Raw genomic sequence first — 25,432 nt, 5'->3', positions numbered from 1 at the left:
AGGAATTCTCATGGAAAGTCTACATCACTCTACTATTATTAGCCATCATCCTTAGGCACTTGCCATCCTGTAGATCAAAACTCACTGATCCAGTTCACGAAGCACTATCTATAATTAAGCAGACCTCCCAACCATCCGAACAGTATTTATTTTGCATCAAGCCATGGTCACTCACTAATAGCATGGGCCAATTGCCTACACTATGCTTCGAGTTCATATAAATGTGTAAATTGGGGTCATTTATGACAATAAAATGGAATACTTAATTTCATTTTTAGATAATTTTACTCTCTAAAAAAGCTATGGGGGTGGGAGAGAAGGCCCAATTTTCAAAACCTTGGGTACTTTTGTTCATTTGGGGAAATTTTTATTTCAAAAGTACTTTGTAACTTACATTGCCTAAGAAATATTATCCTTTCAAATGGCTGATGTGTTATAAAAAGGGGAAGATCAATATAACCATCCCTTTTCACAAAAGGTACATGCTATAATCTTACTTACCCAAACATCCCTACACCAAACCTGGTGTTGTTGGGTAAAATGTATGCCATTCAATTAAATTTAAATTTCAGATAAGCAAAAGATAAATTTGCATGTGAAATATTTACACTTGAAAATTATTCAGTGCTTATGTGTAATTTGAATTAAACTGACATCACTTATTTTAATTTGCTAAATCTGGCAACTCCACTCAAAGAAAAGAACTGAGCTTTGGCCATCTCTACCAACCCCCACCACCCTTGCTATCTCCATCCCACCTCTTAGTTAAGTTCTAGCTTCAAAGATATATGGGAATAATGGCCAATTTTGAAAAGCAAAATTTGAGTCAAAGTAGAAAAAAAGATTGCCAGGAAGTAGGAAATTTGGGTAACTTTGATAAAATGTAGATATGCAAATTATACCCTAAACATCAATTAATTTTCAAAGATTCCTGCCACAATGAAACTTTGCATTTCTGACACACAGAACGGTGCTTAAATCAGAAGAATGCAAAGTGTCTTTGAAATTAATGTGACCTTGGTTAAATTTCATTTTGGTATTTATTCTAATGTTATATGATGACTTGTTTGTCAAACTTATATTCTCTCTCTCTCTCTCTCTCTCTCTCTCTCTCTCTCTCTCTCTCTGTCTCTCTCTCTCTCTCTAGATACCTAAACAAGAATAAATTCCTGACAGCTATTGACAAAGATGCCTTTGGAGGAGTATACAGTGGACCAACCTTGCTGTGAGTAAAACAAATGAATGGCTAGCAGTTTTTTATCATTTTTCTCTTTTACTTTTCTGGAATGAAAGAGGTATGAAAAGAGGAGATACCAACTGTCTTAGTTAGGAAGAGACGCCATGCTGTGAAGAGACGCCATGACCACAACAACTACTATAAAGGAAAACATTTTATTGGAAGCTGGCTTAAAGTTCAGAGGTTTAGTCGCTTATCATCAAGGGAAGCATGGTGGAATACAGGTAGACATGGTGTTAAAGAGCTCTATATCTGGATCTGAAGGCAGCAGGGAGAGGGGGAAGGAGGGGGGAGGGAGAGAGGAATAAGAGAAACTAGGCCTGGCTTGAGCATCTGAAACCCTCAAAACCCAATCTCCAGTGACAAGACCTCTGACAAAGTCATATCTCCTAATAGTGCCACTCCCTGTGAGCCTATAGGTGTAGTTGCTTTTGGTTTTTTGTTTGTTTTAAATCTTTGCTCTTTGCGGACCTGCCACCCAGCTCCCAAATAAATACATGGAAACTTAAAAGCTTGGCTTGTTTCTTGTCAGCTTTTTCTAACTTAAATTATCCCATTTCTCTTTAACTACATTTTGCCTCAAGGCTTTTTACCTGTCTTGATTCTATATGTCTTTCTTCCCTTCTTACTCCATGGCTAGCTGTGTGACTGAGTGACTGGCACCTGGCATCCTCCCCTCCTTCTCCTTCTCCTTCTCCTTCTCCTTCTCCTTCTCCTTCTCCTTCTCCTTCTCCTTCTCCTTCTCCTTTTCTCATTCCTCACTCTTCCTCTCTTGAGCCTAGATTTCTCCTCCTATTTATTCTTTCTGTCTGCCAGGTCCCCCTACCCCTCTCTATCCCTCTCTAGCTATTGGCTGCTCAGCTCTTTATTAGAGCAATCAGGTGTTTTAGACAGGCAAAGTAACACAGCTTTACAGAGTTAAACAAATTCGACATAAAAGAATGCACATCTTTGCCTCATTAAGCAAATATTCCACAGCATAAACAAATGTAACATATCTTAAACTAATATTCTACAACATAGAGGGGCTATTTTCATTCAGACCACCACACCAACTTTCAAGACAAGAGAAAGCTGTTATCTTAGGTTATAGCTTCTGCCACTAAAGATCCACAAAGCAATTCATTAGAAGCAAGAGGAAACTATTTATTTATAAAAATAGAAAAAAATAATAAATTGTCTTAACCCGTATACAGATGACCACGAAAACTGGTAGACAATAGTCGTATCCCAAGAGGAAAGTGGATGGTTGGCAGTCCTGAGCACCTGATACCTCCACTCTTTCACCTTCAACAATTTTATTTCACCTTGGGAGTAAATGCACCCAGTTAAGCAGGTTGGTGGCCCACTTTTCTTAAAATCTGCTGAACCCCATGAGAGTTTCTCCTAACTCATAGTGAAGTATAGACAGAAGAACATGCAAGAGGTCTTAGAAACTAGACCCGAGATAGGGATTAGAGAGAAATCTGATGTTCAAGTTATAAAGTTTCCAGTGTTTTCATTTTCTTCCCAGACAACGGGGACACTGGAGAGATTTCTCTGGAGTTAGGAGTGCTTGCTGCACCAACATGGGAACCAGAGTTCAGACCATATCCTGGGATAAATACTAAAGCAATGGCACAGTAATTACCAAGAGGTCTGCTCCATGATTTGATGGGAAGGTTTTTATTGCAGGTATGAGAGGAGAGGATGTCCAAAAGCATCTACAAGAGTCCAGAACAGAGAGGAAAAGAAGCAAACTGGACAGGGCCAAGGCTACCTGTGAGAGAAGTGAGAATAGCAGAGAAGAGAGAGAGAGAGAGAGAGAGAGAGAGAGAGAGAGAGAGAGAGAGAGAGAATGGGGAGAGAAGGGAAACCTTATTTTAAAAAGAGCAGGAAGTGAGCTATAATCTAGAAGAGATAGCTTAGTGGAAAAGGAGAGGGGGAGGTGAGAAGGGCCAGGAGGACAGCAGGGGCTTTAAGATGCATAACAAGTATAAGTGAATAGAGACTGGAGGAGTCTGGACATTAGCATTGGCTTCCGTATGTGTCAATGGGGAGCAAGATGCGTCATCTGCCAGAGGAAGGAGGCATAGGGAAGTGGCTCTTCCTGGCAGACAGAAACCCATTTCACAGGTTCCTGAGGAAAGCTGAGAGTATCCACCAGCAATCCTGTAGACCAGTGTGGGCTGCGTCAAGACTGCCATTTCTAGACATATGCACTGCCCTTTGGATTTTGAAACCTAACAATAACCAGCCAGGAGTGATTTCATGCAGGCCTGTAAACCAGCACTGAGGGAGGTAAGAACAAGAGGGTCACTGTACCTTACCAGTTTTCAGTCTAGATGAAAACAAACAAACAAACAAAACCTGTGAGCTCTAGATTCTGGGAGAGACCCTGCCTCAAAGGAACAAGGCAGAGAATAAAAGAGGAAGACACCTGAAGCCATCCTTTAGTCTCTTGTAATACAGAGCTACATGCACCCATATATATCACACATAGATAAACATGCATACACCCACATAAACTGTACTTACACAAATGTATACCCACACAAATACTTACACAAAACAAAAAATAAATTAATGGTGGAGAGATGACTCAGCAGTTAAGAGCACTTGTTGCTAGGACCTACTTTCAATTCCCAAGCGCCCATCTGGTGGCTCAAGGCAAATTATAACTCCACTTCCAGGGGGTCTGATGCTCTCTTCTAACTTCTGAGGGTACCAAGCACACACATGGTGCACATACATGCATGCAGGCAAAACACCCATACACATAAAACAAAATAAATATTTTTTTAAAAAAATTTAAAGAAATAGTACTGAATGAAAAAATGGAATAAAAGGAAGAGAAGTATCATGAAATAATCTTTTTGTATGCTGTGAAGATTTATCACTCTGATTGGTTTACTAAAAAGCTGAACAGCCAAGAGCTAGGCAGGATTTGGGGAGCAGAGAGGCTGCTGGGAAGAAGGGCGGAGACATGTAGTGTCTCCAGCCAAATGGAAAGGAAACATGGGCAGCACAGAGTTAAGGTCATAAAGCCAGGAGACAAAAAGTAGATTGATAGACTCGGGTTAATTTAAGTTAGAAGAGCTAGTTAGAAATTTTCATAATTAATAAGTTTCTGTGTTGTGATTTGGGAACTGGCAGGTGGGACAGAGAAAGATTAGCTACAAAGTATGGAAAAGATTGTTATTGTAGATATAAGGAAGAGGGAAGAGTCCAGGCTGAACACGGTCAGCAGACTAAACCAGACTAAGAGAGGAGAGACGGGGAGGAATAGCAAGAGAGGAGCCACCAACCAAGAGAGGTGGCCTGGGCCAAGACAGCAGAGTAGCCAAAGTGGCTGAGTTATTTAGGTCTCAGGCTGAAGTTAGGAAGTAGAAGCCCATCCTTGGGAAGGAGAGATTTCAGGTACGGGGCAGAGTGTGAGGAGTGCTGGAGGAGCCAAAGGTACTGAGTGAGACTTGTCTTGAGTTTGAGATCTAACAAATGCCATACAATATAGTAATAAAAATTTTAATTGAATCAAATAAAATGTAAGAAGAAAGTTAATGAAGCATCAGCACTCGAAGGTTTGGTAAGAGCGAAACCAAGAAATGAACACTATCATTCTCAAATGCCAAGCACAGAGGTTCTCTTACAATTGTGAGCACATGATCTGGGACATCTCTTTAAACCTGCATCAAAACCTTCACTTTCTTTCCCACAGGCTTCCCCTAACTAGATTGGAAGGTCCTTTTCCCACAGGGAAAGACTGTGCTTCACAGTTTTGTAATGCCCTCACCAAAACAGAAATTAGCAAACAGTCAATGACTATCAGATACATTGGAGTCAAATAGCCGAGGTGGTGGTGGCCCCCATTTGGTGTAAACTTGAAAAAATCCAAAGTGCCATCTAAAGAAAAGGGAATTGTGTGTTTTGTATATTTCTGCCTCATGAAGTATCTTGGTAAAAGAGTAGCCATCCCCACAGTCAACAAAAATCATTAAACTTGCCTGTACACTGCCTTTTTTTCCAAGGTCATTTCTCCAAGAAGAATCTGATTTTTATCAGGCACAAATCTGAATACCATCTACCTGCAGTCCTTGCTGTTTTCTTTTTCTAAGAAAGCCTTTTAATTTAGCTTGGGAATTTAATCACATTTTTATTGACTGATTTTTGTCACAGAGACAGTCAATCTCCCTTTCCATTTTTATACTTTCTATTTTTTGAATGTCTTGCTTCCTTCCCACTTTGTTTTGAAAGAGAAGCTCTTTGTGTTTATAATAGCAAAGAAAACAACACGGTGAAATGCAACTCTTTTTCCATAGCCATCAGGGCTCTCCAGATTTGAAATTATGTAACTCGTCTTACCAGCGAGTGTTCAGCACGCTCATGATAATTACCATCATAGTCCCAACTGTTATTATAAGTACTTCTAAAGAAGAGACAATCTTTGTGTTGATATCCTTGAGTTCGTATTACATTGATCAACAAAAATAAGCATTTGTTGCTGTCGGCTGTTTTCAAGTTAGTCAATTGAAAAACCCCAGGCATGGCACTGCTAACTTTCTTGGTTTACATAGAGTAAGCTTTTGTTTTCTTTGGCTCCTTATGACCATCTAAAGGTTACAGTCTCAGCAGAAATTTTGTGGTAAAGTTCTTTCTAGAATGCCTGAAACCCTCAGGTGTGTCAAGTGCACAATTTCCTAGGGAGATCCTTCTTTGCAAAATTCTTTATTGAGGTATAATTACATGCAACAACAAACTTTTTAATTGTGCAGTTTAATTACTCTACCCTGGTTAAGCCTGGGAATATTTTCATCTCCTAGGGCTTTCTCTATTATAAATAGCCATGGATCTTTTGAATTTTCTAGCATAAAAATCTAGGAGCAAAATTGCCAGGCCACAGGGTAGATGTAGGTTTAACTTTATTGGATATACTGCCAAACTTCTTTCTAAAATGGTTGTCTAATTTTTTAAAAAAGATTTATTTATTTTTATGTGCATTGGTGTTTTGCCTGAATGTCTGTTTGAGGGTTCCAGATCCCCTGGAACTGGAGTTTCAGACAGTTGTGAGCTGCCATGTGGGTGCTGGGAATTGAACCCAGGTCCTCTGGAAGAACAGCCAGTGCTCTTAAGTACAGAGCCATCTCGCTAGCCCTGGTTGTCTGTCTCATTTTCTATTCCCCATCAATAATATATGAGAGCCTCATCCCAGCCAACCTTCTTTTTTTCATTGTAATCAATCATTGTGTGTGTACTGATGGAAACTGACCCCAGATCTTGCATATATTAGACAAACATTCTACCATGGAGCTACATCCCAAGCCCTTGGCTTTTTGAGACAGTTGCACTAAGTAGCTTAGGCTGGCCTCAAACTCAAGCTCCAGCTGCCAGCTATCAAGTGCTGGGATTTCAGGCATACTGTCCATTTGTTTGAGTCTAGTCATTACAGTGTATATAAATGGCATCTTATTGTGGTCTCAGTTTGTGTTTCCCTGATATTAATGATGCTGATCATCTTTTAATATACTTACTAGCATTTGTGTATTTTTGAAAAGTGTCTGTTCAAATCTTGTGTCCATTTTTCTACTGCGGCCTCTGTTTTCTTTGATTGACTTGTGATTCTGAGTAACATTTGGTCAGAAAAGAAGTCAGTTTTAGTTCTAACCACAGACCCTCTGCCATCACTAATTTATACTCTGTTGTCTACCTTGCTTGAGGACAGCTGGCTTATCTAAGACTCGGTGGGGGTATATGTTCATTCACTCAATTTGTCTTGGGGATTTTGTTGAGTGAAGAGATGAAACTCTTACACAGATTAAAACAAAATTTCAGAGAAATGTAAATAAGTGACTATGACATAAATTTAATGTAGGAAGAGCCATAAAGAGATATTTAGGGCTGGGAGGTGGTGGCGCATGCCTTTAATTCCAGCACGAGGGAGGCAAAGGCAGGTGGATCTCTGTGAGTTCCAGGCCAGCCTGGTCTACACAGTCAGTTCTAGGACAGGTTCCAAAAAGCTACACAGAGAACCCCTGTCTGGAAAAACCAGAGAGAGAGAGAGAGAGAGAGAGAGAGAGAGAGAGAGAGAGAGATGATGATGATGATGATGATGATGATGATGATGATGATGCTAGCTGTGGTTAGTGTGATTTAGCAAAGACCTTACTGAAGGAGGTAGGCATCAGGCAGGGTGGGGGTGGAGTTAGGTGGGAAAGGGCAAAGTCAATAAAAGCTAGGTTGAAAACAGAACCTTTAAAAGATCCAATCATGAGATCACATGATTGGATGAGGAAGAAGGGCTGACTGTAGGGTGGCCGTGAGGACATCAGTAGTAGCCAAAGAACTCTTTACAGGGTGTGGCCGTCTTCAACTCTCCTACATGCCTTCTTTTCCTTGCCTCTAATCCTGGTTCTAGCTCTTCTGGATCTCCCAACTTCTTATAAGGAATTGTACCTCCCTCAAAGGAGAGTGGAATCTAGCTCTGAAAGCCCCATCAGCGAGGACCCTAGCTTTCTTTCTGGGCTGCTCAAGGCAGCTCCTGTAGCAGCTGTCTTGGAAAGGGGAACCTCCTAGGGAATCAAAGTTAGAAGACGATAATGTGATAGGCCACTCTGCTTACTGACTGGGAAAGCTTTGCAAACCCAAGACAAACAGATCCGTTGCAGTGCCTGGCTCAGGAGCCAAGTTGCTGAGGAAACAGCTCAAGTGCCTCAAGTGTCTTAAGGCACAGCTCCACCTTCATGGTCACAGCAAAGGCAATGAAAGAGGCTCACAAAACTCTTTGCAGAGCAAATATAGACAGTTAAACCTCCTGCACCGTGTATAGTTTCTCCTGGGCAAGATCACAGGATGGGCAGCTCCAGCCTTAGGAATCTTCAGATCAAAGGAGTGGTACTAGAAACTAAGGATGCTTGAGTTCTCCCAAATCCTCATGAGATTCTTACCATCCTAGCTACTGACATGGAGAAGAAAAAAAAACCAACACTTGAAATCACAGCAGCCTCTAATGCTAGCATTACTTTTAACAACTATTGAGATATCTTTTAACAACTATTGCACAGTGGACACCAACTAGTAGGCTTCCTTTTGGATGGAGAGAGGTGACAGAGTTAGTGTGAAGATCCTCAGAGTCAAACAAACATTATTTTTCTTTAATCAACTAAAAATACAATTATCATACCTCAAGGATTTTTGTTTTCTTGTTTGTTTTTATTTTAAATAATAGAAAAAATTTCACTAAAATCCTAGGACTCACTGCCCTGAATCTAGAGATTCATTCAGAATAAATGCCTTCATATACACTAAATGCTAGTAGAAAAATGTTTCATGTCTAAAATAATTCAAAAATCCATAAGCTCTTTTGTAGTACAATTTTACCAAAGTTAATTATTCAAGGGTGGCTTTGCATTTGTCTTTTAGCATGATTAAAAACAACAATAGAACATAAGAATTTTGTTGGATGAACCCCAGGAAAACAACACTGGCAAAAAGTCCTAAATGTCAAAATGTCATGTAAATTCATAATTTATTAATCAGTCAACATTTGTTAACAAGATCCCTCTACAGCAAAGAACCTGAAAAACAAACAATACAGTTATGTCTTTCCTCTCCCTGTCTCACATCTTTAAAGACAAAGAAATTTACTTTTTGTGAATGTCTATCGAACTCTGCTAAACATGCTCACAAATATTTTATGGCGTACTTTCAATTTCAAAACAATTATGGACTTTCCATCACCATTCATCTCACTGATTCAATTACTTCTGATTAAAAGAATTGAGGATGCAAGGATGCATAGGACTTTGTAGTAAAGGTTAAAAAAAAAAAAGATCAAGTGTGTTATATTCTGCAACAACTTTTACTCATGATGCTATAATTAACTAGACAATACTGGCTGCTGGCTAACTGATGAGAGAGGTTGGTCTACCTGGGATTATTTTGTTTTTCAACAAATAAGTCACAAACGTAAATACCACATTGTAGGGAGAGACCCTGGATACCTGTACTGCTGACCACACCCATTTGGGCGTGGTCACAGGTGCATAGAGGTAGGACAAAGAGAGAGGAGAGGAGGCGCTCATCCTCCTCTCAGGCTTCAGGCCAGGTCTAGGAGGCATCTGGGGCTGGACTTCTCAGAGTGCCAAATCTGGTTATCGGCTGTAGGTGTGAGTTGTTCTCTTTGTTATCATTTATAATATACCATCAATACCTATATCTTGTGTACGGTTGTGTTCCTTTCCACAACGTGGAGGTTTTAGTTCATAGAATTATGCATACAGTGTGACCCATGCAAACATGGGTGATTACCAACTTCTTTGTCTCTCTTACAGTTCTGTTCCTACAAGAGTAGGAGCAAAGAGGAAACTGTGGGCTTTCATGTGGGCACACCCTCTCTCTGACAGGACATAGAAATCCATCTTGTTAATTAAATTCTGACCCAGAGTCCCTTTGTTCCCATCTCCTGTGGTAGAGCTCTTCTCTTGAGTGTTCTCAGTTTGTGAGAAAGTTTTCATTCTAAGATTCATAATGCAACAGGGAACTCCATGAGCTCTCTTGACATAAATTATGGAAACTGTAGGCTTTAACCATCTCCTGAATGTCTGATTATTGTAGGAAAGAAATTGCACTAAGGAAATCCAGGATGCAAAGTGATCAAATTTAAAAAAAAAATGGAGTAAATAAGCAAAGATACAGCTTCAAGCACATTAAAAGGACCCTAAATTTTTCAGTTAGGGGATTTTCTTCAGACCAACATTCTTTCTCCATCAACGCCATAGATGGGAGACTGTCTACTCCAGCTCCGTATTTGACAGCATTTGTCTAAGATGTTACACAGTTCACATGCTCAGCAGAGTGGTGGCTAAAAGTAAAAGATGATAGGTTGAGCACAGAAGATAGGTAAGGGCATATCCACTGTCTGAAGACTCATGAAAGAGAAAGGTGGGGGAGAAGGAATGTAAAATGTACAGATCTCACAGGGGCAGATAGCCAGAGGCATCTCTCTCTCTCTCTCTCTCTCTCTCTCTCTCTCTCTCTCTCTCTCTCTCTCTCTCTCCCTCCCTCTCTCTGCACAGAATCTTTGGAGTACAGGATTTAGAGGTGATATGTGTGGCCTGTGTCAAGAGAGAACATGGAACTAAATGAAGAAGGATTGGGTGAATGTGTCTCTCTAGTAACATTGACCCTCTATATTAGTTACTTTCCATATTGCTGAGATAAAATACCCTGACATGCAAGTTAAGGGAGAAAGGGTTTATTGTCTTGGCTCACGGTTCAAGGGTACAGTCTGTCATGGCAGGGAAGGCATGGTGGCAGGCTGGCCACACTGCATCTGTAGTCAGGAAGCAGACAGAGATGACTATGTGTGCTCAGCTAGCTTGCTCCCATCCCATGGAATGATAGGTTTTCTCCCTTTTAGGGTAGGATTTCTCACTTCACTTAATTCATACTCAATAATTCCTCACAGGCATAGTTACCCAGAGGCTCATCTCCTGGGTGATTTTAGATTCTGTCATGTTAACAGTTAACATTGACCATCACACTCCCTAACCCATTCATGAAAAATGCTAATATCTCCTATTAGGATTTCAGGACTTTAGATTTCAAGTCTCTTTTGTGAAGAAGTTAGAAAACATGGAAACAAAAAAGACACCATAAACTGACATTTCATAAATACAATACTTTTATTAATTCTTTGGTAATTTACTATGTACATACAATATATTTTGAATATATTCATTCCCTACTTCTCCTGCCTCCAAACTCTTCCCAGAAACACTCCCTACTCCCTGCCTCCCTCCCACCTTCGAGTCCTTTTGTTTTTTAAAATAATCCAGTGAGTCCAATTTGTGCTGCCAAAATATTCATGCATGTGGGCCATTTGCGTGGAGATCTACAGAGGCCACACCCTGAAAGGAAGTGATTCTCCCTCACCCAAAATCCACCAACTATCTGTAGGTCATCAGCTGGGGTAGGGGGATCATGAGCCCCTCCCCGATTCCTGTTGGAGTATGATCTGACATTTTAGAGTCCAGTAACATAATGGTCCCCTTTCTTTACAATTGCCCCCCCCCAAAAAAATCATCCAACAGCAACTTTCACTCTTAAGTGTTAAAAAGTAACAAAGGGTCACCAGGCAAAAAATACTTCTAACATGAGAGATCAAAACCCAGGTAAACAATGGGAATATGAGCCTGAAGAATCAGACATTGCAGAGGACAAGGAACTTTCCACAAGGCAATAATTAATGACCTGATAAAACCAATGAGACATTTCATCCCAACAACTATAACAGTAATACAGCTAGTATTTGTTGAGGACACACTGGCATCTGCTAATAAGTGACCATTAGTGAATGAGGGAGCCAGGATTCAGACCTGAATTTCAAGCTCATTGTCTACATTTGTTTGTTTGCCTTGCTGAAATCCAGTGTGGTTATATCCACATTCATGAACATTGCACTGGGTTTCCCAGTCTATCCTGTTACCAAAAGATCAAAAGAACAAGAGCGGCTCAAAATGACACCTCTCTCTCTCTTTCTCTCTCTCTCTCTCTCTCTCTCTCTCTCTCTCTCTCTCTCTCTCTCTCTCTCACACACACACACACACACCACACACGCGCGCGCGCGCGCGCGCACGGGGTGGGGGGGGGATCAAGACAGAAAAAGAGACATGGAGAGACAGAGAGAGAAGGAGGGAGACAGAAAGTCAGAGACAGACACACATAGAGAGTTAAAGCTAGTCCAAATAACAGGAACTTGAGTGGCATCGTATTTATGAAAAGCAACAATGGGTATTAGATTATAATAAGACAAATAACTTAAATTTTGAAAGAATGCTTTTTAATAAAAGTTTGCAGTGCCAAATACTATAGCCAGGCAAAGCCCTAATCTAAGGTAAGAACGGAACATGGAAGCATGTTGAAAATCTCTCGTCTATGGCCTTTCCAAGAAGCTGTTTGAAAGTGTGGTCTAACAGAATGAGGGAGAAGATCACACTAGAGGACACAGAGTTTAGAGGTAGTCTCCCTGTGGAGGGAAGGGAGAATATTCTCCTGAGCAGCTTAAATATCCTTAAAGGAACCACAGCTTCCATGCTGCTGGAGCAATATGATGAAAGTATGTTTTAGGCAGAACATACTACTCTAAGTGTTAAGGTAGGATCATTAGACTCCTGGGAGACCTTCGTGACATTTTTTCAAAATTCAGATGAAATATAATTAAGACCCTAAACCATGGCGGTAGGAAAGATCTCAAGTCAGTGGACACAAGAAAACTGGGCTGGTTGGTATCTGGTGGCTGGAGGGAGCACACTTTTACTTTATTACAGGTATTTATGGCACCCATGTAGAATAAGGGCAAAGGAGACCACATGAAAGAACACTGAAGGTTTAAACCCTGGAAGCTGGTATATAAAAGGCAGGAAAGATTCTCCTGGATACCGGTAGGAATGACGGGAAGATTCGTTCCACTTGTACTATTTCGAGTGGAGATCACTTGCGGTGTCGCCTGGGAAACAGAAAGGAACCACTGCCTTCGTTTCTGATAACATTCTATGTGTCTGTTGAGAACGATCTCTGCGAGTCAGGGTCAATTTAGAATAGAGATGAGGAAAACAACAAACCCATTTGCTCTTGCTGCTTGACCCTGTGACAGTGAAACAGTGTGGGTGGAACAACCTGCTTCGGGAGAGTCACACCAGGACACCTGGAGCACAGCATGCACAATGGATACTTAGAGCTACATCAAGTGGTCTTACAGCACTGAGACCAAAGAGGTCATCAAGGACCAGCTCTGCAAGGCCTTGGCAGACAAAACAAAGAGTGGATAGGACACTGAGGAAACAGGGAGTTAGGCAGGAGAGTAACATTACTTGATTCTTAAGACAATTCTAGGTGGTTGTCTGAAAAACAGATCGGAAGGGGGAAGGAGCAAACATAAAAGCTATTGCAGCAAAAGATGATGCTAGCTGGAGTGAGAAAGCCTAAAGTAAAGATTCAAACACAGTCATTGTTGATGTATGAGAGGAATTGATTATAGGATCCAATAAGAATATCAAAACTCAGACTGGTCAAATTCCTTATATATAAAAGCATTGTACTTGCATATAGTCCAGGTATGCCCTCCCTTATATTTTAAATCATCTCTAAATTGTTTATGATACCGCAGGCAAAGTAAATGCTATGCTAATATGACCATATTTAATTGGGGGAGTAATGAGAAAAACTGTGTGTGTGTGTGTGTGTGTGTGTGTGTGTGTGTGTGTGTGTGTGTGTGTGTATTCAGAGCAGCTACAACTTACCTTTTTAAAAGTTTTCAACATGGAGTTGGTTAAATGCACAGATTTAGAGCACAGAGGTACAAATTGTTGGACGTGGGTGGATTTGAGATCATTTGAATTTTAACCCACAGCTCTTTGCTATGCTATGCTAATGCCGAAGTTCAGCATACTCCAAGTTTGAGCAACTGAGCTACAGGAGTACTGATTGCTATGACAGAGAAAACTGGACGATAAAGAGGAGGGGTAGCCATAGGTAACTGAAAACTACTGCCGCCCCCTGCAATTTTGACTAGTTTTGACTCTTTAACTGGAGATGTCTGAGGGGGTATGCAGGTAAAGATGTCAAATGAGCAGTTACACAGACTAGTTAAGCTCCAGGTTGGGGTTGTAGTGACTGGATCCTTTGCTTTGGGCTTGAGTTCAGATAAACTCAAAGTTGATGAAGGAGGGAAATGAAGATTTGCTGAGCTCCACTAAATTCCAAATACACATCATGCCACAGACGTTTCTCAGGTGTGTATTCATGCTCCAACACTGACTTTGTCCATGCCTGCTGTTCGAGTTACTGCATGCTATGAAGAAATAGCATGGCCGAAAGCAAGCTGGGGAGGAAAGGATTTCTTTGCCTTATGTGCCCATATCACTGTTCATCATTGAAGGCAGTCAGGACAGGAACTCAAACGGCCGGAACCTGGAGGCAGGAGCTGATGTAGAGGCCATGGAGAGGAGCTGTTTCCTGGATTGCTTCCCACGGCTTGCTCAACCTGCTTTCTTATAGAAGCCAGGACCACCAGCCCAGGGATGGCATCACTCACAATTCAAAACAACAACAACAACAAAATCACACATACACAGCTCATGATATTCTAAGCAAGTTTATAGTTTCTGTGTTGGGCCACATGCATAGACTATGCCAGTCACACTTGCCTGGAAGAGAGCAAAGCAGGTGAAATGAGCTAAAAGATGCTATCCTCTTTCGATACCACAGACGGACGGACGAACCACAGAGTAGAGATACCTAAGTTGCTTCAAGAGAAACTGGAGTTGAAAGATGGCCTGACCTTGAAGATGGGGGGATTGCAGGGGGAGGAGTAAATGAGGAGCATCCAAAGGGCATCCAAAGGACAGGAGAGGCCACACTTCACAGCTGTGCTAAAGGCACTTTCTCTTCCCTCTACTCTTTCCCCAGCTGCAGAGTTACTTGTGCCAATTTCCCAAACTTCTTTCTCTAGTGTTAATCACCTGGAGAACATTCAGTGACAAGTGCCAAAGTTCATTCTTGTTAATGGGCAAGGTTAGAACACACAGAACCGTAGAATTTTAAATTTAAAAAAAGCAAACCAAAATAACAAATATGTCACTTCCTCCCACAAGAATCATAGTTCTATGGTAACAATGAGAATAATACATGAGCTTTATATTTGTTTAAAAGGAGGAGGAAGAGGAAGAGGAGGAGTATCAAGTTCTGGCAGCCTGGAACCTTGATAATATAATTCCAGTTAAATCCGGTTGTAATGGAAGAAGTTGATAACACTAGATTTCACTTGCTAAGTAGACGCTACTAATTGTTCTTTCTTTTTAGTTTGTTGTTAATTTTTTTTATTTTTTGAGATTATAATATAGTTACATCATTCTCCCTTCCCTTTTCTCCCTGTAACACCCTTCCCCATATGCCTTTCCTTGCTCTTTCAAATTCATGGCCTCTAGTTTTCATTAAGAATTGTTACATGCATATAGGCACATGTATATTACCTACATGTTTCTAGATACATTAAATGTAGCCTGCTCAGTCTGTATAATTTTACTCATATGCCCGTTTTTATGGCTGGCCATTTGGAATGAGAAAACTAGCTGGTGTGTGCTTCCCTAGGGAAGACTATTTCTTTCACTCTCAGCATTCCCCAGTTGTCTGTAGTTCTTTGTGTAGGGTGGAGGACTTTTGGGCTTTCCCCATCCATGTTGTCATGTCTATTGTTGCCCTTGTTCAGCTGTTTAGGAAGTCATGTCGGTGAGATTTTATGGATGTACTTTCTGACATTCCTAGGAGATACAAACTTCCTGTTCCTCTCATTTGCAATCTTCCGGCCCCTTCTTCCGGTCCCTGAGTCTTGGGTTTAGGAATTGTTCTATAGATGTATACATTGGAACTCTGCAGTGGATTGCTTGTGGTTTTCTGTGCTGGTCTCCATCTGTTGCAAAGAGAGGATTCCTTCATGAGGGGTGAGGACTACACTCATCTGTGGGTATAAGACAAATATTTCTAATGGAGTTAGGAATATGCTGGCTTAGTAACATGGCAGCTGTAGGTTCTCCTCCAAGGCCCATGACTTCACTAGTCCTGCTAGTTGGCTAGGTTTCCAGTAGCAGGCATGGTTTCCCTCTTGCTAAGTCAGATTTAAGTTCTATTAGAGAGCAATTGGTTACCACCTAGGTATGTGGACAGGGTTTCTCTCATAGTCCAGGCTAGTTTGAACTCACTGTGTAGCCAAGGATGATGGCCTTGAACTCCTGATTCACAAGCTTCCACATTCCAAGTGCTGAGATTACAGACATATGCCACCATGCCAGGCTTATATTAATTTTTTAAATTGTTTTTGCTATTTTTTTTGAGACAAGGTTTCACTGTGTAGTCTTGGATGTCCTGAAACCTGCTATGTAAACCAGGCTGGCTTAGAACTCTTAGAGACCCTCCTGCTTCTGCCTCCCTATGCTATGGTTAAAGGCATATACCACCATACCCAGCTTATATTAAATATTGTAAATATAAAAGCCTTAGACAGGGAATGCATAGTGACTATTTTAATTGATGAAATAAAAAGAAGAGAGATGGCAGGTTAAATATTCATGTCCTTATTCATCAACAAGACATACAGTCTAACTCTTTGGTACTAGAGAAGAGAGAATTGCTACTTAATAGCCAAAAGCCATTCTACTTTAATAACTAATATTAATATACAACTTGTAGCCCCACTACATCTCTCTCTCACAGTTTGCAGAAGTAATTTTTTTCTATTATTATTATTATTATTATTATTATTATTATTAATTCAAGTTAGGGAACAGGCTTGTTTCACATGTAAGTCCCTTTTCCCTCTCCCTCCCCTCACCCCGATCCCTCCTCCCCCACGTCCAACCTATCCCCCACCCCATCCACCCACCACTCCCCAGGCAGGGTAGGGCCCCCAATAGAGGCTCCACCAAGTCCACCAAATCTTCCTGTGCTGGGCCTAGGCCCCTCCCCATGTGTCCAGAGACAGAGCGCATCCCTTCAAGTGGGATGGGCTCTCAAAGTCACACACACACACACACACACACACACACACACACACACACACACACCAGAGCAAAACGCCAGTCCACCTCCGGAGGCTCCCAGGAGTGCAGGGGCCTCCCCATTGGCATCCATGATCAGGGGGCTGGATCAGTCCCGTACTGGCCTCCCAAAGAGCGTCTGGGGTCGATATGCTTTCCCTTTTTCAGGCCAACTGTTTCTGTGGGTTTCTCCAACCTGGTACAGACCCCTTCATTCTTCATTCCTCCCTCTCTTCAACTAGGTTCCAGATTTCAGCTCAGTGTATTTCTGTGGATGTCTGTCTCTGCTTCCATCAGCCACTGGATGAGGACTCTAGGATAGCATAGAGAGTAGTCATCAATCTCATTCTAGGGGAAGGGCTTCTAGGCCATCCTCTCCTCCACTGCCCAGACTGTCAGATCGTGTCATCCTTGTAGGTCTCTGGAGATCTCCCTAGTTCCAGATCTCTTCTCAGACCTATAGTGGCTCCCTCTGATATGGTATCTCTCATCCTGCTCTCTCTCCTCTATTCTTCCCCCAACTTAATATCTCTGCTCCTCCATTTCTTCTCCTCTACTCTTCTTCTTGTGCTCTTATTGTGGCAGCACCCACTCCCCTACCCTCATGCTCTCAATTAGCTCGAGAGTTCATGCCACTTCCCATTCCTGGGGTCTACTTATCCTTTAGAGTCATTCATGATTTCTAGTTTCTTTGGGGAAGAGGATTATAGGCTGGTAAACCTTTGCTCTATGTCTAAAAATCATATATGAGTGAGTACATACCATGGTTGTCTTTTTGTGATTGGGTTACCTCACTCAGGATGGTTTCTTCTAGTTCCATCCATTTGCCTGCAAATTTCAAGATTCCATTGCATTTTGCAGAAGTAATTTTTAGAAGTAATTAATAAAATAATTAGCTTTTTAAAAATAGGAATATATTTACAGTCTTCTCAAAAGAAACTGTAATAGGGAGGGTTCTCAGCCATGATTCACTATGTAACTATTGAATCCTTAAATTCTGCATTTAATGGAGAGTATTTTCATAATATTGATGCCAATCCCCACAAAGGAGTAGTTTATGTGTCTCCAGACCCAAGCCCCCACATCCAAAAAGTGATAACATTTTAGGTGCCATTGGCCTTGTCTGACTTTTTTTTTTTCTGGAGATCTTTTAATAGTTATATGATGTCATTTTACAAAATAATGTTCATAGCCCTCTCTGATCCCTAGGGTTTACCAAGAGAATAAAATGTTAGTGGATTTGTGTTGATTAAATGCAAGACTTCCATTCGATGAATGTAGTAGCTCTCGGCTGATAAGATAGCTCACCAGGTAAAAAGCACTTGCCACTTAAGTTTGAAGACCTGAGTTCAATCCCCAGAACCCACGTAAAGATGAAAGGAGAGAGAGAACTCCATGAATCTGCCCTCTGACTTCCATGTGCATACCATGGTATGTGTGTACTGGGATGCACACACACACACACACACACACACACACACACACACACACACACACCAATGGTCTATTAAAACTTTAAAAAAAAAATAAATAAAACAGCAGTTCTTTGTAACCTTGGCTTAGAAACTCCTATCTGCTGTGGACCAGTGGATATAGGTAATGAACTCAGATTACACAGTCCATAGCAGAAAGGAACTTGCCATCTCCCCTTTAGTCTCAGGACTGTTTGATTTGAGGGATGGAGCGAAGACAAGAAGGCCCCGGTTGCTCACTGCCTGTCTGTGTTGTTTTATTCTCTAAACCCCAGAGATGTGTCCTCCACCAGTGTCACTGCCCTCCCCTCCAAAGGCCTGGAGCACCTGAAAGAACTGATCGCAAAAGATACTTGGACTCTCAAGAAGCTTCCTCTGTCCCTGAGTTTCCTCCACCTCACTCGGGCTGACCTGTCTTACCCAAGCCACTGCTGTGCCTTTAAGAACCAGAAGAAAATCAGGGGGTAAGTAGCAGGGGCCTGAAATAAGCCGTGATGGGAGTTGGATTCATTTTTAGAATTGGAAGAGGATGTGATTGATTTAAAACCCAGGAGGGAAAGAACCGGAAGCATCCACATAAGCAGGAAAGCCCTGGGAGCAAAGCGGTTGCAGATGAGAAATAAGGCCCACATCACTAGGCTGCAGGAGGAAGGGAAGACAATAAGAAATGATATCATGGAGATTAAGGCTCACTGTGGAGCTAACTTGTCTGGTGTGCACAGACAGTGAAGCAGGTTTGGCCTGCATCCCAACCCCATCAGCTTCCAGCTGTGTCATCTCAGCCTACTTACTCAGCAATTCTGAGCTTCTAAGAATTGAGATCACTACGTCGTCACATATCAATCACATTGTCATCAATAAGGGTTTTTAGAAGATAAAGATGTTCACTGGAAAACACCAGGAATTGACTATCTGGAATGTAACAAGTAAAAAGTATTAACCGGGTGGTGGCACAAGCCTTTAATCCCAGCACCTAGGAAGCAGAGGCAGGTGAATCTCAATGAGTTTGAGGCCAGCCTGGTCTACAGAGTGAGTTCCAAGATAGCCAGGACTGTTGCACAGAGAAACCCTGTCTCAAAATACATACATACATATATATATATATATATATATATATATATATATATATATTATGACATATATTATTTCAATATCTGTGTCTTAACAGTTTCTATTGCTGCAACAAAACACTATGACCAAAAGGCAAAAGGCAAATTGGGGAGGAAAGGGGGTTTTTTTTGGCTTACACTTCAGCATTGCTGTTCATCATTGAAGGAAGTCAGGAAAGGAACTCAAACAGGGCAGGATCCCCAAGGCAGGAACTGATACAGAGGTCATGGAGGGCAGCTACTTACAGACTGGCTTCCCCTGGCCCACTCAGCTCACCTTCTTATAGAACCCAGGACCACCTGCTCAGTGGTGGCACCACCCACCGTAGGGGGGCCCACATTTTATTCTCTTGGTAAACCCTTGGGATCAGAGAGGGCTATGAACATTATTTTGTAAAATGGCATCATATAACTATTAAAAGATCTCCAGAAAAAAAAAATCAAACAAGGTCAATGGCACCCTAAGTGATCACTAAATGAGAAAATACCTTACAGCTGGATCTCATTGAGACATTTCTTCAGCTGAGGCTCCTTCCTCTCTGATGACTCTAGCTTGTATCAAGTTGACACACAAAACCAGCCAGTAGCCGGCCGTTGGTGGCACACACCTTTAATCCCAGCACTAGGGAGGCAGAGGCAGGTGGATCTCTGTGAGTTCAAGGCCTGCCTGGTCTCCAGATCGAGTGCCAGGATAGGCTCCAAAGATTCACAGAGAAACCCTGTCTTGAAAACAAACAAACAAACAAACAAAACAAAACAAAACAACAAAAACAAAACAAAACAAAACCAGCCAGTACAATCTGGCTGCTTGCAAGAGTGCCGAGGAGAGAGACTCCTTCATTACACTCCAACCTGTCTCTGTTTCTTGTTCTGACCTATTACCTCTTTCATGTCTTGTGCCACCTCCTGTTCTAACTCCACCTTCATTTATCTATTTCTGTCTGTCTCCTTTAGTTTCTACACAAGTATCTACTCGGTGACTTTCTACACTCATAATTGTAACCAGAAAAAAAAAAAAAAAAAAAAAAACAGGGCCTACTCACAGAGGCAGATGTAAAAGGGAAAGTTGAAGAACCAGGCAAAGGGGGCTATTGTGGCCATAATAACTGCATGGGCACAAGGTGTTGGTATCCATTGCTATGCTATCACTACATGACACCAAGTGGAGAGGATTGGAGATAAATGTATGGTTAGAGTGAACCTCGCTGGCAGATACAGCTCTGGCAATACAGTAGAAATGTAAATCCTTCCAGTCCTGACTGGACTACAACAGAACTCCCACACCCAAGACCTAGGGATCACTAAGGAAGAAGGGATAAAAAGATTGTAAGAGACAGGAACAGAGAGTCTGCTGGGAGAGTGTGTCTCCTAGGAATGTCAGAAGCTACTACATCCATGGAGTCTCACCAACACAACTCCTAAATGGGAACTGAACAAGGACAACAACAACAGACACACTGCTGCTGCTTCTGCAGGGAAGGTCCATAGGCCTCAACCCTACACAAAGAACAACAGGCAACAAGGAAGCTGAGAGTAGGAGAAACAGTCTTCCCAGGGAAGAGCACTGATTGGTTATCTAATACCAAATGGCTAGCCCTAAAACCAAATACATACAAATAACACTATACAAGCTGAACGGGTTGTATTTATGTGTCCACAAACACAGACACACAATAACAACAATAACCACAATTAATGAAAAAAAGGGACATGAATTTGAAAGAGAGCAAAGAAGGATATATGGGAGGTTTCCAAGGGGAAAATGACATGATTATACCATAATCTCAAAAAAAAATTGACAAAGTAAGTCATATTATTATGAGTATATCTGTGTGCTGTGGCCACTTATTCATTTGTTAGCAAATCTTTGGTGAGCACCTCCTATGTGCCTGGCATTATCTTAGCCACAACAGAGTACTAGGAGGCTTCTTGAATGTAGTTAGAATCTACTGGAGGAAGTCAACAGAGAAAGAAGGAAATGTCAGTCCGGGTTATGAAGGGATGAAGCACCAGGGTGAGGTGGTTTATTTAAAGAGATCAGGAAAGAGTCCTATGAAGAAAGCAGCGTATGTTTAAAATTGAATAGTGAGTACAGGTGGCCATGAGTTTCTAGGCAAAGGGAGTGTGGAGCTCTGAACTCCAAATAGGAATGGTGTTCATAGCAATCACAAACACATAGATGGCACGGTTCGTGCTCCCCATACTGGTGTAACAGCTTGGAAAAGATGCTCATTCAATGCTCTCATTCCATTCACACATGAACAAGTTTCACAGACCTACTCAACATGGAGCAGTTAGTAACTAAATGAGCCGTGTTCTAAGCAGGCTCCAGTGTCCATGCTTTTCAATCATGACTCTTCTTAAAGTAGCTCAAGATGACGGGAAATAGGGTCAATGTCAATGGTCACAGTAGGAGAAGTAAGGTCATATAAATGGATGGAGCAGAGGTTGGGAAAGACGGCTCAGGGAGGTGCTTGCTGCCAAGTCTGGTAATCCGAGTCCCAGCCCCAGGACCCACATGGTGGAAGAAGAGAAGTAACTCCCACAAGTTGTCCTTCTGAAATAAAGTGAAAAATAATAAACAAGTGTTATAGAAGATTTGTTTAGAAAATATTAAGTTACACAGAAATAGAATTTACTTGAAGTATTTCCTCCAACACAACTCTAAGACAAATAGCTTACTAACCAAATTTAGGTGTAACATAGGGAAGGCAGAGTTGTACTAGTAGAATAAATTAGGATGTGTTTCTTCATAACTCACTCATGGGAGCCCCTCTTCTCAGTGGCAGCAAAGAGAAAATGGCCCTGGCTACCAGCTGTTCAGACAGCAAAGCCGGTTTGTTTAACAGAGAGCTGCATCTGTGCTGCTTGGTATAATCTAAAGATAACCAAAAAACTGCTGCTTCGTTTTGTTTCTATAAAACACACCTAATTGCTCAGAACGTACAGCTTGGGATGGGAGCTTAAAAAGCCACCTACAGACAAAAGCAGATGGAAGGTTACCATATTATAGCTCAACTCCAGGCTGTAGAGGATTTCTGTCCATGGCTGGGATCCCATAGGCTTAGCCAGAATCTAGATGCATGCTTTTATTAAAGTGTTCTCATTAATCTTTGAAGCACTTGGAGTGATTTCTGACTAGGAAGGTTTAGTTCTGCCATTACCCTTTGAACTCCATACTGTGCTGTGGTGCATGCAGGCACAATAAATTAAGTAAATGATTTCAATGATACAGCAAAGGCAGTCCTGACCAGATCATGCAGAATTGGTAGCACCATGAACATCAAATGAAGTAAATTGTGTATCTTCCCAGGAACTAAGGGAGGTGAAAGGTGGACTTGAAGCAAGAGGTGACTCGTATCTGTTGCCTTACAGAATCCTAGAGTCCTTGATGTGTAATGAGAGCAGTATCCGGAACCTGCGTCAAAGAAAATCAGTGAATGTCCTGAGAGGTCCCATCTACCAGGAATATGAGGAAGATCTGGGTGACAACAGTGTTGGGTACAAACAAAACTCGAAGTTCCAGGAGAGCCCCAGCAACTCTCATTATTACGTATTCTTTGAAGAACAAGAAGAGGAGATAATTGGTTTTGGCCAAGAGCTCAAAAATCCTCAGGAAGAGACTCTGCAAGCCTTTGACAGCCACTATGACTACACTGTGTGTGGGGACAATGAAGACATGGTGTGTACCCCCAAGTCAGATGAGTTTAACCCCTGTGAAGATATCATGGGCTACAAGTTCCTGAGAATCGTGGTGTGGTTTGTCAGTCTGCTGGCTCTCCTGGGCAATATCTTTGTCCTATTTATTCTTCTTACCAGCCACTACAAACTGACTGTGCCACGCTTTCTTATGTGCAACTTGGCCTTTGCAGATTTCTGCATGGGCGTATACCTGCTTCTCATTGCCTCTGTAGACCTGTACACACACTCTGAGTACTACAACCATGCTATTGACTGGCAGACAGGCCCTGGGTGCAACACTGCTGGCTTCTTCACTGTTTTTGCCAGTGAGCTATCGGTGTACACACTAACAGTCATCACCCTGGAGCGATGGTATGCCATCACCTTCGCCATGCGCCTGGATAGGAAGATCCGCCTGAGGCACGCATACACCATCATGGCTGGCGGCTGGGTGGCCTGCTTCCTCCTTGCCCTGCTCCCTATGGTGGGAATAAGCAGCTATGCCAAGGTCAGCATCTGCCTGCCAATGGACACTGACACGCCTCTTGCTCTTGCGTACATTGTCCTTGTTCTGCTGCTCAATGTCATTGCCTTTGTCATCGTCTGTTCCTGCTATGTGAAGATCTACATCACAGTCCGAAATCCCCAGTACAACCCTCGAGACAAAGACACCAAGATTGCCAAGAGGATGGCTGTACTGATCTTCACTGACTTCATGTGCATGGCCCCCATCTCCTTCTATGCCCTGTCAGCACTTATGAACAAGCCCCTAATCACCGTTACTAACTCCAAGATCTTGCTTGTTCTTTTCTACCCTCTCAACTCCTGTGCCAATCCATTCCTCTATGCTATTTTCACCAAGGCCTTCCAGAGGGACGTGTTCATCCTGCTAAGCAAGTTTGGCATCTGCAAACGCCAGGCCCAGGCATATCAGGGTCAGAGAGTCTGTCCAAACAACAGCACTGGTGTTCAGATTCAAAAGGTTCCCCAGGACATGAGGCAGAGTCTCCCCAACATGCAAGATGCCTATGAACTCCTTGGAAATGCCCACCTAGCTCCAAAAACACAGGGACAAATTTCAGAAGAATATAAGCAAACGGCCTTGTAAAATGATGCTACGTTATTCACAGTGGGACTTAAAACGGCTGGTTTCTTGAACACATGTTCTGATCTACGACACACGGATGCATAGTTTCATGCAGGTGATGTTTTATATGGACACAGTTCATCTCTAGAGGGTATTATCTCCAAGAAGGGAGAGAAGCTGTCAGCATATCTGAGTCCTAGGTGATGTGAAAATAGTCTACACTCTCCAGTGGACATGCTGGATGCTCGAAGATGACACTGTGCAACATGTCCCACAGATACCAACTGAACCATGCCCGCATCTGTCTTCTCCGGTTTATGTGCTGTTGTTTTATAGTAAAGACACAACAAATGGCCAACATTCATTTTCTTATGCAGCTCCTCATTGGCTCCCCTCGTATAACCAAAGAAAGGTTTGTTCCTTAAAAATTAAAATGCCACATTTGGGAGGTAGAGGCAAATTTCATCCTTAGTTACATAGTGAGTTCCAAGCCTGAGCTACACAAGACCCCATCTCAAGAGGACAAAAGAAATCTGGAAACCCAAACACAACTAGATATCACAAAGCTGCTTCCATTAAACATGAAAAGGGGGAATCTACATGCATGGACTGGAGAAACTGCTGAGATTTCATCTTTTGTGGCTGAGCAATCTAAGAATTGTCTTCTTGTAGAAGTTAGGAACTCTGGAAGGTCTTTCTAAGCAACACGTGGGGATGAGGACAAAGAACACATAGTCACCTGTTGAATGTTATCACCAGACACCAGTCAACTGTTGAGCAAGTCCCTGGAACTCCAAGTTCTGTAGAAATGGAGACACGTGATGGCCTCTTTCATTTTAAAAACTCTAGGTGCATCTCGTCTTCAAGGATACATTTTCATGACATTAAAAAAAAAAGGTACTACTTAAGTAGAATCTGATTTTTCTATCTTGTGGAGCTGCTGTCTACTTCTTTTTGGAACCATGATAAGACCCAAGAAGATTTTTCTTTATTTCATTTTTATCATCATGTCTGAACCAAAAAATTCTACTGAGTGACTATCTGGAGACAGATCCTAATTATTCATCTAATTATTACACCTATATAAGTCCAAAACAGACTGGAATTTATGTACTAGACTAACAATACAGCCTGGCAGGGTGCTGCACACCTTTAATTCCAACACTTAGGAGGTGGAGGCAAGTCGATCTCTGAGTTCCAGGCCAGCCTGGTCTACAAAGCAAGTTCCAAGACAGCCAGGGATACACGGAGAAACCCCTCAAAAACAAAGCAACAAAAGA

At 41.9% G+C, this 25,432-nt stretch overlaps 1 protein-coding gene across 2 annotated transcripts in view; it reads left to right on the top strand.

Moving 5' to 3' along the window:
* Tshr (thyroid stimulating hormone receptor) overlaps nucleotides 1-24,173 on the top strand; it is a 122,181-nt gene extending 98,008 nt beyond the window's left edge. Inside the window, exons 8-10 of one of the 2 annotated variants that reach the window (XM_035445922.1) lie at nucleotides 1,148-1,225; nucleotides 18,551-18,739; nucleotides 22,760-24,173. In XM_035445922.1, coding sequence (XP_035301813.1) covers nucleotides 1,148-1,225; nucleotides 18,551-18,739; nucleotides 22,760-24,173 — 1,681 coding nt within the window. Of the gene's footprint in view, nucleotides 1-1,147; nucleotides 1,226-5,244; nucleotides 5,291-18,550; nucleotides 18,740-22,759 lie in introns of those variants that run through there. The other variant, XM_035445923.1, reaches the window with a different exon arrangement.
* The last annotated feature ends 1,259 nt before the right edge of the window (nucleotides 24,174-25,432 follow it).

The sequence above is a fragment of the Cricetulus griseus genome, chromosome 5, assembly GCF_003668045.3.
Source record: "Cricetulus griseus strain 17A/GY chromosome 5, alternate assembly CriGri-PICRH-1.0, whole genome shotgun sequence".
Lineage (NCBI taxonomy): Eukaryota > Metazoa > Chordata > Mammalia > Rodentia > Cricetidae > Cricetulus > Cricetulus griseus.
This window is presented reverse-complemented; position numbering and strand designations above follow the sequence as displayed.